This window comes from Pristiophorus japonicus, chromosome 20 (assembly GCF_044704955.1).
Source record: "Pristiophorus japonicus isolate sPriJap1 chromosome 20, sPriJap1.hap1, whole genome shotgun sequence".
NCBI lineage: Eukaryota > Metazoa > Chordata > Chondrichthyes > Pristiophoridae > Pristiophorus > Pristiophorus japonicus.
This window is the reverse complement of record NC_091996.1, coordinates 66368164-66381793: the sequence shown is the minus strand read 5'-3', so window position 1 is coordinate 66381793 and position 13630 is coordinate 66368164. Positions and strand designations below refer to the sequence as shown.

The following is a 13630-nucleotide window of genomic DNA, read 5'->3' as shown; positions in this document are numbered from 1 at the left end:
TGCTGTCGTTTAAAATTTTCCCAATCTTCTAGTTTCCCACTAACCTTGGCCACCTTATACGCATTGGTTTTTAATTTGATACTCTCCTTTATTTCCTTGGTTATCCACAGCTGGTTATCCCTTCTCTTACCGCCTTTCTTTTTCACTGGAATATATTTTTGTCGCGCACTATGAAAGAGCTCCTTAAAAGTCCTCCACTTATCCTCAATTGTGCCACCGTTTAGTCTGTGTTTCCAGTCTACTTTAGCCAACTCTGCCCTCATCCCACTGTATTCCCCTTTGTTTAAGCATAGTACGCTCGTTTGAGACATTACTTCCTCAGCCTCAATCTGTATTACAAATTCAACCATACTGTGATCACTCATTCTGAGAGGATCTTTTACTAGGAGATCGTTTATCATTCCTGTCTCGTTACACAGGACCAGATCTAAGATAGCTTGCTCCCTTCTAGGTTCTGTAACATACTGTTCTAAGAAACAATCCCGTATGCATTCTATGAATTCCTCCTCAAGGCTACCCTGTGCGATTTGATTTGACCAATCGATATGTAGGTTAAAATCCCCCATGATTACTGCCGTTCCTTTTTCACATGCCTCCATTATTCCCTTGATTATTGCCCGTCTCACCATGAAGTTATTATTCGGGGGCCTATAAACTACGCCCACCAGTGACTTTTTCCCCTTACTATCTCTAATCTCCACCCACAATGATTCAACATTTTGTTCATTAGAGCCAATATCATCTCTCACAACTGCCCTGATATCATCCTTCATTAACAGAGCTACCCCACTTCCTTTCCCTTCTTGCCTATCTTTCCGAATTGTCAGATACCCCTGTATGTTTAATTGCCAGTCTGGTGCTGAGGAGCTCCGATTGTCGCCTGTCAATTCATTGGGTCTGTTCTCAACGGATGAGAGTGCGGACTTCGAACCTGCATCGCCACGCTCCAGAACCCATTCCACCCCAAGGCCATCTATTGGTTCTCCGGTCATTCACGCCTCCATTCTGGAGGTGCTGGCCCCAAGCACCTCTCCACAGGGCACCCCATTTGTCCCCAGGACGGCGCCGACCCCATGGAGGCCTCGTGGACGTGGCAGGTCTGTTCCACGAGTGCGACATGACAGCGGAGAGATGGTTCAGTTGTCCAGGAGGACTGTAGACATTGGTGACCAGCTCATCGAAGCTTTGGGGGGCATATCCCGACACCTGGCCACCATTCTGTGCATGGCGGAGTCCCTGGATGCGATAGCCAGGAACACTGCTGCCACAGCCCTCCCAGTGGTCCCAGAGCGCGGCACCCCACCCCTCGGTTCCACACCAGCACTGCAAATGACAGATGCGAGCAAGGACCAAGATCCTGCTTCTGCATCAGAGAATGTTGCCCCCTCGACACCCCCCGCTCCTGTACCTGTGAAACCAACGCATCTGCCTTCATCCCCCCCAATGAGGCACCGCCTGAGGAGCACCTCGGCCAGGCGCCTTGGAGCAAGGAGGGGAAGGGGTAAAGGTGGGGAGAAGAAAGAGAGGGGGAAAGGAAAGTGAGGTGCATGTGCTCAGGTGATGGCTGTGTTATATCTCCATCTGGGTGTATGCAATTTGTTGCAATGTCTGGGGGCTGGGGACCACGCTCCTGCTTTGCCTTTGTATTCTGTGTTGCTGGACATGTTGACCATGTGATTTATGTCAATGGTGGAAAAAGTGGGATGTGGGCGGGGGTTGGGTGTTATTGGCTGTGTCACTTATGATTTCAGACCAATGTTGGTATTAAACGCGTTGGTATTGAACATAACCTTGTCGCGCATTGTCTCAGATAGCTGGACCGTTACACACTGGTGATTCCTTACCATGAAAGGGTTAAATACAACTTTACATCAATCAATGTAAACTTTAACTGGCACCAAGGTGATGGGCACCATTGATGTCTGAGCTGCACACACACAGCAGTGTGTCAGCATTGTTACTCACATCAGCGCTCTTTCAGGCAAATCTTTCCGATAGCAGCTCCTCACGTAAGAGTGGGATTTAATAAATGCCAGCCACACCGCTGGCATCCGTCCCGGTTAGTTCCACTTTTTGTGGGCGTTTTTTTGAGCGGGCGATATTCTGGGCGATATGAGTGCGAAGTGGTGAAATTGACGCCGGACAATCTCTATGGCCGCTAGTTTGGGTAGATATGCTCTTTACGACAAAAAACAGTCGCCGGGTGTTATTGTTGAATCTCGGCTTTAAGTCCATGAGGAAAGTAATGCTGGGCGACAATCGCCCATTCTGCTGATTCCACCCAAAAAAAGTGGGCAGGAGGTAATATTTTTTCTCAGCAATAAGCACATGGGGAAAATAAAGCTCGTTGATAAGTCTCCTAAAAAAACCTGTCAGTTTCCATTTTGTGCCAAAATGGGCAATATCTGGGCATTATACGTCATTTCAGCGGTTAAGTGGGCGTTAAGCAGGCTAAAAAAGTGGAGGTTCTAGCCCCATGTCTCTTCTGTTCCTGAACCCCCTTTAAAATTGCATCATTTAGTTTTTATTGTCTCCTCAATCTTCCTAACTAAATGTATAGGGCAAGGGCAGCTCTGAAAGGTGCTAAGAATAAAAGGGAAATGGAGGCAAGGTTAAAGAGATGGTTAGTGAGGAAAAGATCAAGAAAAGGATCAACGAGTAGCTCCAGAGAGCGGTTGGGTTAGGATGCAGCATTTATATGTGAGCCTAAAAAGAATCTGAAATAAGCAGGGGATAGATTTTGATGTCTGGGCAGAGGTGGACATCGGGTGGTGCTTCACTCCCAGGTGGTAAAGGTGAACATCTACCCTGCAGACTCTGTTGTGAGGTGGGGCGAGAACAGCTCCCTCTGGAGTTTCGGCAGGAAACCAGGAGAACCCCATGGAAATCCAGGGCCTTAGACTCAGAGTGCAGGAAAAGAGAGAGAGCAAGGGATGCAGTTACATAGAGAACAGGAAGAGAGAGCGAGTGAAGGGTGTGGATAGATAGAGTGCAGGAAGAGAGAGAGAGTGCGAGGGGTGCAGATAGATAGAGTGCAGGATGAGAGAGAGAGAGAGAGCGAAGAGTGCGAATACATAGAGCTGGATTTTCGGTTGTCTATAGCCTCAGTTAGCGGCCAGGGGGGACGGTAATGCGAACGCTAGAACTTAGCGACCGGACAAGCAGCTTTTATCATCCCGCCGGAAAATTCGTTAGCGGTTTAGCGGGGGCACAAACCGCTAGCACCTGGCTGCTGGTGATCAGTGACGTCAGTCCTGGTGCAACGCCCACGCTTGTACCCCAGTCGGTAAATTAGGTGCGGCCACCACATTTAGCGCCTGCCAATAACGATGTCTGGAAAAACAGTCGGTACAGGCTTGCAGAGTCGTTAACTGGTGGCTACTTAAAAGGGATGAGGAAACGCTTCCCTCGGAGGACAGTCAGTGCAACGTTTACACACAGCATGGTGTGTGAGCCTCCGAGTTTGCAGCAGCAGACAGACAGAACAGTACAGCTTGAAATAAAGTGATTTTGAAAACTTTAATGGGTGCATTACTATGCTGCGCCTTTGAGACTCGGCTTTTCCTGGGATCTGAATTGGAGTTCCGTGCATGTGCAATGAATCGGTTAAATTTAGCTCCGGCATTTTCGTGTAGCGTCCACCCCCCCAGGTCAAGTGTGTAACAGCTGATTTTGCTTCACCAATTGAGATAGAGACTATAACATCATTTAAAATAGAAGTAACTAAAAGGAAGAATATAAAAGGGAATAGGAGGACTAGATAGCCGCAGCCAGAGGTGCAGTTCCAGTTGGCAGGTATATAAAGTAACCAGAGGTAACTCGGACAATACCTGGATATGCCAAGACCCAGGCCAGGACATAAGAACGTAAGAAAGAGGAGCAGAAGTAGGCCATATGGCCCCTCGAGCCTGCTCTATCATTTAATACGATCATGGCTGATCCGATCATGGACTCGGGTCCACTTTCCTCCTGCTCCCCATAACCCCTTATTCCCTTATCGGTTAAGAAACTGTCTATCTTTGTCTTAAATTTATTCAATGACCCAGCTTCCACAGCTCTCTGAGGCAGCGAATTCTACAGATTTACAACCCTCTGAGAGAAGAAATTCCTCCTCATCTCAGTTTTAAATGGGCGGCCCCTTATTCTAAGATCATGCCCTCTAGTTCTAGTCTCCCCCATCAGTGGAAACATCCTCTCTGCATCCACCTTGTCAAGCCCCCTCATAATCTTATACGTTTCGATAAGATCACCTCTCATTCTTCTGAATTCCAATGAGTAGAGGCCCAACTTACTCAACCTTTCTACATAAGTCAACCCCCTCATCAACCTAGTGAACCTTTTCTGAACAGCCTCCAAAGCAAATATATCCTTTCTTAAAGTTGTATGCAGTATTCCAGTCCTCACCAATACCCTGTATAACTGTAGCAAGATCTGGGGTGGGTAGAACCATTGTTCACCCCAAACCCCACATGTGGTCCAGGACGTTGGAGGGAGTGAGTGAGGCTGGGACATTCCTCGACTCTGGCCTTCCTACCGCCCAGCAATCTATCTATACACCAGGATGGACCCAACAAACAGGGCGACTAAAGTTTGGAAGTGGGGCCCACATGGTCCTCTGGCCCAGGATAAAGGCCTGGAATACTCTGGTTGCCACTGGTTGGATTGACACTCTTAGCTATGGATCTAGTCCCCTCAGGCAGCTATCTGATACTGCCCCAATAATAATGACAGCCAACGGCAGTGATATCCCCAATAATAATGACACCAATAATGACACCCACTGGGGGTGTCACTATTACTGTCAGCAGGCTGTTATAACTGGGGTTACCACTTTTATTGGTGGTGTCACAGTGACTGTGGGTAGACTCATACCCCTCTCACAGAGTGTACTGAATGAGATCAGCTTTATTCCTGCCATTTCTGTTTGTACCTGTCTCTTGTTTTCTCGTTTCTCTGGTTTTCTCTCCAGCTCCTGCAGGGCTTTCTTGTGCCACCCCTCCATGCAGTATATGTGAGCTTGCTGCTGTGAAGATAGAGAGTTCAATCTCTGTGCCAGATTGCGCTTAACCCGCACTTCCTTTGAAGTTGGTGTGACAGTAAGCCACGGAGCCTGCATCATGATCTGAGAGAGATGGGGACAAAAGAGAATTTCAGAAAGCACGCATTCATCGCCAGTGGAAATAGCGACAGAAAAAATCCTGATACAAGAGAAAGAGGATCCACTTTCCCATTACACAAACAAGATCCACCCACCCAATACAAGACAGACATGATCCACAGACCCATTACAATACAGGCAGGGTACCGTCTCCCATTACATCTAAAGCCGGATTCACTTTCCCATTAGAACACAGGCAGGATGTCCTGTCCACATAGTTCGCATGCCAGAGACTCCCAAAGCAAGCGCTCTACTCGGAACTCCTTCACGGCAAACGAGCCAAAGGTGGGCAGTGGAAACATTACAAGGACATCCTCAAAGCCTCCCTGATAAAATGCAACATCCCCACTGACACCTGGGTGTCCCTGGTCAAAGACCACCCTAAGTGGAGGAAGTGCATCCGAGAGGGCGCTGAGCACCTCGAGTCTCATCGTCGAGAGCATGCAGAAATCAAGCGCAGGTGTGCGGCAAACCTGTCCCACCCACCCTTTCCCTTGATGACTATCTGTCCCACCTGTGACAGAGACTGTGGTTCTCGTATTGGACTGTACAGCCACCTAAAAAACTCATGTTAAGAGTGGAAGCAAGTATTCCTCGATTCCGAGGGACTGCCTATGATGATGATGGTGATGTATTGGGTGGATGGATCTTGTTTGTGTAATGGGAGAGTAGATCCTCTTTCTCTTGTAATGGGACTGTGGATCCTGTCTGTATAGCGACAAAAACGAATCCAGATGCACCCTGGTTGTAAATTGCTGACAGTGCTATTGAGTGTGTCTGCTGTGCATCTGTGGTTTAATATCAGAGTGAGAGGATTGGTATCAGCCTAATTATCATGGGTGATGCAGCCGGAAGTCTCCCAATGCTGTGTTACCCCTTAATCAAACTATGAGAGGCCCTGAAAGCAGGGTGACTGAGCATAGCTGTTTGAAGCTATAACATCCTCCCAGTTATATCACTACTAAGAATTTTCAAGTCTTGTATTGCATTTGTTTAATGGTTAAAGCTTTGTGTGCTCACAGGGCTTCCTCCCCATGAGTTTTGATCGTGATAGGCAGAAGCCAGAGTCAAAGGGTAGAGGTCAGCGGTTGCGAGAATAGGAACCATATATTGCGGACAGTGACTCTAACCAGCAGACAAATTGAGACAGAGGGGGACGAATTTGCTTGGGTGGAGGTAACACAATGAAAAAGAGGAGGGAGAGTGGGATGGGTATTCAGCAATATGTATTAAGACAGGGGATCATGTCTGTGCTGTAATGGGAGAGTGGATCCTGTTGTGCTGTAATGGGAGAGTGGATCCTGTTGTGCTGTAATGGGAGAGTGGATCCTGTTGTGCTGTAATGGGAGAGTGGATTCTGTTGTGCTGTAATGGGAGAGTGGATCCTGTTGTGCTGTAATGGGAGAGTGGATCCTGTTGTGCTGTAATGGAGTGGATCTTGCCTGTGTTGTAATCTGACTGTGAATCCTGCCTGTGTTGTGTTGTCAATATGGATCCCGCTTTCGTTGTAATGGCAGAGTGCATCTTGTTTGTTACAATAGGAGTGTGGATCTGGCCTGTGTTGTAATGGGAGAGTGGATCCTGCTGTAGTTATAATGGGAGACGGTACCCTGCCTGTATTGTAATGGGACTGTGGATCATGTCTGTGTGTATTGGGTGGGTGGATCTTGTTTGTGTAATGGGAGAGTGGATTTTCTTTCTTTTGTAAAGGGTGAGTGGATCATGCTTGTGTTGAGATGGAAGAGTGATCCTCTTTGTGTTTTAGTGAGAGTGGATCCTGTCCGTGTTGTACTGGAAGAGTGGATCCTGCCTGTGTTATAAAATGAGAGTGGATTATGTCTGTGCTGTAATGGTAGACTGGACCCCTATGGGTTTTGTTGGGAGAGTGGTCCCTGTCTGTACTGTACTGGGAAAGTTGATACTGTCTGAGTTGTGTAGGGAGAGGGGATCCTGTCTGTTTTGTAATGGGAGAGTGGATCATGCTTGTGTTCTATTGGGTGCATGGATCTTGTTTGTGTAATCGGAGAGTGGATCCTCTTTTAGTTGCAATGGGAGAATGGATCCTGTCTGTATTGAATGAGAGTAGATCCTGGCCAACATCCCCAGCATTAAGGCATTGACCACACTCGACCAATGTGGGCGGGCCACATTGTCCTCATGCCCGATGCTAGACTCCCAAAACAAGCGCTCTACTCCGAGCTATATCACGGCAAGCAGGTCCCAGGAGGGCAGAGAAAACGCTTCAAAGACACCCTCAAAGCCTCCTTAAAAAATGTAACATCCTCACCGACTCTTGGGAATCCTTGGCCCAAGACTGCTCAAAGTGGAGGAGGAGCATCCGAGAAGGCACCGAACACTTCGAGTCTCTTTGCCGGGAGCACGCGGAAGTCAAGCACAGAAAGTGGAAGGAGCGCACGGCAAATCAAGCAACCCACCCACCCATCCCTCCAACCACCATCTGCCCCACCTGTGACAGAGACTGTGGATTCTGCATTGGTCGCATCAGTCACCTGAGAACTCATTTAAGCAAGTCATCCTCGACTCCGGGGGACTGCCTAAGAAGAAGATATGACACCTAGCCTTTTGAAAATCCAAATAACTATCACATTATCCTTGTCTACTCTTTCAGTTACTTCTTCAAAGAATTCAATAAGGTTATCAAGCCTGACCTCTTTTGAAAGTTTCTCGATGTTTTTCTATTCCATCTTTGGATAAAGATTCAATTATCTTTCTACTATTGACGTAAGCTAATTGGGCTATAGTTCCCTGGACTTGCTCTATCTCCCTTTTTAAATATCCGAATAACATTAGCCATCCTCTGCCACAAATCCATATTTACTGATTTATTTTACAAGTGCCTCTGCTATCTCTTCCCTTGCTTATTTTAGTATGCATGGTTCCAATCCATATGGACCAGAGATTTTATCCTCCCTAACATTAACTAGTTTAGCAATTATCTCCCCCCCCCCTCCTTTCTATTTTAAATGTTTTGATTTTTTGTTTCTTCTAATGTCATGTCCACCATGTTAGTCTCCCTGGTAGTGAGGAAGAAAGCTGTGGACTGGAGAAAGATATCAATGGATTGATCAGGTGGGCAGAAAAGTGGCAAATTAAACTCAACCCGGAGAAGTGTGAGGTAATGCATTTGGGGAGGGCTAACAAGACAAGGGAACACACAATAAATAGTAGGATACTGAGATGTGTAAGGAACAGGGGGCCCTTGGAGTGCATGCCCACAGATCCCTAAACATAGCAGGACAGGCAGATAATGTGGATAAGAAGGCATTCGGAATGCTTTATTAGCCAATGCATGGAATATAAGAGCAGTGAGGTTATGGTAGAACTGTATAAAACACTAGTTAGGCCACAGCTAGAGTACTGCATACAGTTCTGTTCACCACATTATGGGAAAGATGTGATTGCAATTGAGGGTACAGAGGAGATTTACAGGATGTTGCCTGGACTGGAGAATTTTAGCTATGAGGAAAGATTCAATAGGCTGGAGTTGTTTTCTATTGAACAGAGGTGGCTGTGAGGAAATTTAATTGAGGTGTATAAAATTATGAGGGCCTAGGTAGAGTGGATAGGAAGGGCCTGATTCCCTTAGCAGAGAGGTCAATAGCCAAGGGGCATAGATTTAAAGTAATTTGTAGAAGGATTAGAGGGGACTTGAGAAGAACCTTTTTCACCCAGAGGGTGATGGGGGTCTGGAACTCTCTTGTTGGGCTTCCTACGTACTGCATTAGAAAGTAGTCCAGTACACACTGTAAAAACTCAATTCTCTTTTCCCGTTTCACTATCTCTTCTTGCAAATTTATTTGGGGGTAGATGAAATCTCCCATAATTATTATTCTATGTCTATGGATCCTGTCTGTGTTGTAATTGGAGAGTGAATCCTGCCCAGTGTTCATTTCTCCAGTGTGTTGATCTTTACCTGGCGTCTCAGCACTAGCAGTGGCTTCAGAGTGTTTAGATGGACTTTTGAGTTTTCAGATGGATATCCTGTTCTCTTGCTGTCTGGTGCGGTTTTCAAAGACCCCCGATCACATTGTTTATCACTCGTTACTGAGGCTTCCAGAGCACCCTCTTTGGTTTTTTTGTTTCTCGCTATTGAGGTTTTCAGAGCACCCAGTCTGTTTTTGTTTCTCGCTGCCGTGATTTCCTGAAGAGCCTGTCTGGTTTTCTTGCCTCTCACGGTGTCTGCTGCAGCCTCCTGAGGACCCTGTTTGATTTGTTCAACTGTTGATGCCGAAGTTTCCTGAGGATCCTGTCTGGATTGCTCCTCTCTTGGTGTCGAAGTTTCCTGAGGACGCTGTCTGGATTGCTCCTCTCTTGGTGTCGAAGTTTCCTGAGGATCCTGTCTGGATTGCTCCTCTCTTGGTGTCGAAGTTTCCTGAGGATCCTGTCTGGATTGCTCCTCTCTTGGTGTCGACGTTTCCTGAGGACGCTGTCTGGATTGCTCCTCTCTTGGCGCTGAAGTTTCCTGCGGATCCTGTCTGGATTGCTCCTCTCTCTCAGTGTCTGTCGAAGCTTCCTGAGGGCCCTCTCTAGATTGCTTGTCTTTTCGTGCTGAAGTTTCCTGAGGACGCTGTCTGGATTGCTCCTCTCTTGGCGCTGAAGTTTCCTGAGGATCCTGTCTGGATTGCTCCTCTCTTGGCGCTGAAGTTTCCTGAGGACGCTGTCTGGATTGCTCCTCTCTCTCAGTGTCTGTCGAAGCTTCCTGAGGGCCCTCTCTAGATTGCTTGTCTTTTCGCGCTGAAGTTTCCTGAGGGCCCTGTCTAGTTTGATCATCTCTCACGCTGGCTGAGGAGTACTGCTGAGGGTCCAGTTTGGAGAGTACATCTCTATTTGGATGCAGAGCTAAGAAGAGGCTGAGGCTCCCCAGCAGCAGTGACCTGTGGAATAGATCAAAGTCCATAGTTGATAAAATGGATATTCCTCACTGATTGCAGCTGGCACACTGCTTCAGTGCTGTGATTCCCAGACTTGGACTGCCAGACTTCCACACCAATACTTTCATCTCATGATGACCAGCAGAGGGCTGGTGCTGCAGCCATGTCAATGAGGGGACACTAACAATACCACCCCCATCACCTGATACTAAACTGGGCGGTGTGAGTGGCCACAGAATATGATTCATCCCATCTGGGGTGTGGTCAGACCCCATCTGGAGAACTGCGTTCAGTTCTGGACACCACACCTCAGGGAGGATATATTGGTCTTTGAGGGAGCAGTGCAGATTCACCAGAATGGTACTGGTGCTAAAAGGGTTAAATTATGAGGACATGTTGCATAGACTAGGCATGTATTTCCTTGAGTATAGAAGATTAAGGGGTGAGCTAAGATAATTAAAGGATTTGATAGGGTAAATACAGAGAAACCATTTCCTTTGGCGGACAGTCCAGAACAAGGGGGCATAATAAAATTAGAGCTGGGCCATTCACGGGTGATACCAGGAAACACTTCTTCACACAAAGGGTAGTGGAAATCTGGAACTCTATCCCCCAAAAAGCTGTTGGGGCTGAGGTCAATTGAAAATATAAAACCTGAGATTGACAGATTTTTGTTAGGTAAGGGTATTAAGGGTTACAGATGCAAGGGACAATGGAGTTAAGATACAGATCAGCCATGATCCAATGGAATGGCGAAACAGATTCGGGGAGTTGAATGACCTACTTCTGTTCCTATGCTCCTATCTTTGGCCTATTACTTGGTTGGTAGTTCCTGGGCACGTCATCTGGGTAACAGAGTTGGAGCTAGTAGTGGGCAGGGAAATGTGCGCTTCAATAGGTATAGTCTGATTATGAGATCTGGTTGTTACTGGCTTTACTGCATCAATGGGCGATACAGCCCTGTTTCACGATTCCACGAGTCCAAAGCTGTCCTCAGCCACTCTGCACGCACATTCATCAATAGTGACTGCATTGGAATCGGGACCATGAACCCTGACTGATTGCATAGGAGCAGGAGTAGGAACTTAAGAACATAAGAAATAGGAGCAGGAGTAGGCCATTTGGCCCCTCGAACCTGCTCCACCATTCAATAAGACCATGGCTGATCTTCTACCTCAACTCTACTTTCCTGCACTATACCCATATCCCTTGATTCCCTTAATATCCAAAAATCTATCGATCTCTGTCTAAAATATTCAACAACTGAGCATCCACAGCCCTCGGGGGTAGAGAATTCCAAAGATTCACCACTCTTTGAGTGAAGATATTTCTCCTCATCTCAGTCTTAAATGGCCAAACCCTTAATCTGAGACTGTGACCCCTAGTTCTAGACTCCCCAGCCAGGGGAAACATCCTCCCTGCATCTACCCTGTCAAGCCCTGTAAGAATTTTGTATGTTTCAATGAGATTACCTCTCATTCTTCTGAACTCTAGAGAATATAGGCTTAATCTACTCAATCTCTCCTCGTAGGACAATCCCCCCCATCCCAGGAATCAGTCTGGTGAACCTTTGTTGCACTCCCTCCAAGACAAGTACTTAGGTAAGGAGACCAAAACTGTACACAATACTCCAGGTGTGGTCTCACCAGGGCCCTATATAATTGCAGTAAGACATCTTTACTCTTACTCAAATCCTCTTGTAATAAAGGCCAACATACCATTTGCTCTTTTAATTGCTTGCTGTACCTGCATGTTAACTTTCAGTGATTTGTGTACAATGACACCAGGACTCTCTGAACACCAACATTTCCCAATCTCACACCATTTAAAAAGTACTCTGCTTTTCTATTTTTCCTATCAAAGTGGATAACTTCACATTTCTCCACATTATATTCCACTTGCCATGATCTTGCCCAATCAATTGGCCTCTCTATATCCCCATGAAGCCTCTTTGCATCCTTCTCACAACTTATATTCCCATCTATTCTGTTAGTTACAAAAAACTCTAACAGATTTGTCAAACATGATTTCCCTTTCATAAATCCATGTTGACTCTGCCCAGTCTTATTATTATTTTCTAAGTGACCTGTTACCACGTCCTTAATAATAGATTCTAGCATTTTCCCTGCTACTGATGTCAGGCTAACTGGTCTGTAGTTCATCGTTTTCTCTCTCCCTCCTTTCTTAAATAGTGGGGTTACATTTGCATTCTGAATAGGGCATTCAGTCACTTGAGCCTGTTTCACCATTCACTTTCATCATGGCTGATCTATACCTCCACTCCATTTACTCATCTTTGCTCCATATCCCTTGGTACCCGAGCTAACAAAAATCTTTCAATCTCAGTCTTGAAAATTTCATTCAACCCAGCATCCATATCTTTTTGTGGGAGAGTTCCAGATTTCCACTACCCTTTGTGTGAAGAATTTTCTCCTGACATCACTCTTGAACGGCTGAGCTTTAATTCTAGGCTTATGCCCCCTTGTTCTCCCCCACCAGAGGACATATTTTCTTTCTATCTACCCTATCAATTCCTTTAATAATCGTAAACACCTCAATTAGATTGTCCCTTAATCTTCTAGACTCAAGGGAATACAAGCCTAGTCTTTGCAACCTGTCCTCATAATTTAACCCTTTAGCCCTGGTACCATTCTGGTGAATCTGCGCTGCACCCCCTCCAAGGCCAATATAACTCCCTGAGAGTCAATTCTATTTATTTATTTCCACTCTCTCTAGCCTGGGGGCACTGAGGTGAACTGTAACTTCCCCACCACTGTCCCAGCTGAAATTCAGTGCAGAGCAAGGTTTAAACCTGGGACCTTGTGCTCCATATGACTCTGTGCGACACTGACGGTGCTCTCACCAAGCCAGCTATCGCGTTAATGATAGGTTGGTGTACTTTGAGTAGAAATGGTGGTCCTGAAAATCAACTGCTGAAGGAGGGGTGGGTAATCCTGATGCAAGTGCACCCACCTGCAACCTCTGCTGCTGACCCCGCCAAAGTTCATGGGGTCAAGAGGTGGGACCAGCAGACATGGGGAGGTGTCGGTACCCCGTTCTGGAAAGATGAAAATCCTATTCCAGAAATAGTAAAAAGAAATTTAGTGACCCGATCTTCATGGGTTCGGGCCCCAAACTGGGCCTGGAGCCCCAGGTGGGCCCACAACTGCCGGTTGCCTGGTGACATCAGGAGCCCCTGCGTCGACTCTACCGCAGGTCCTGACTGAGTGTCGGGGTGCATGAACTCCTGACATAGGAAATCCCTGCCCTCCCCTTCCATTAAGTGTCTTGTCAGGGTGGCTGAAGGCTCCACCTACACAGGCCAGTCCTGGAAATGTGCAGTTAAGACCCAGACCTGGTGTGTGACTGTGTCTGAGCTCGTGGCAGACCTACGGTGGGGTTCCGGCACACCTGCGCAGATTGCTGGCCCTGCTGTGTCCATCCCTTTCAGCAAGGTCGAGTATGAACCAACACGCTAGTGACCAGCACTCTCAATCTTCCTCTTTTTGTAAGGCATTCATCACCTTCTCCCCTCACCTTATATTATGCACCATTCGATGGGCAAGGCCGTAGGCCCACA

At 46.8% G+C, this 13630-nt stretch overlaps 1 protein-coding gene across 1 annotated transcript in view; it reads right to left on the bottom strand.

Annotated features, from left to right (window-relative positions):
• LOC139232754 (tetratricopeptide repeat protein 28-like) overlaps nucleotides 1-13630 on the bottom strand; it is a 428802-nt gene that overhangs the window by 44475 nt on the left and 370697 nt on the right. Inside the window, exons 22-23 of the mRNA XM_070863256.1 lie at nucleotides 9093-10053; nucleotides 4931-5122 (exon numbers count right to left, since the gene is read on the bottom strand). Coding sequence (XP_070719357.1) covers nucleotides 4931-5122; nucleotides 9093-10053 — 1153 coding nt within the window. The remainder of the gene's footprint in view (nucleotides 1-4930; nucleotides 5123-9092; nucleotides 10054-13630) is intronic.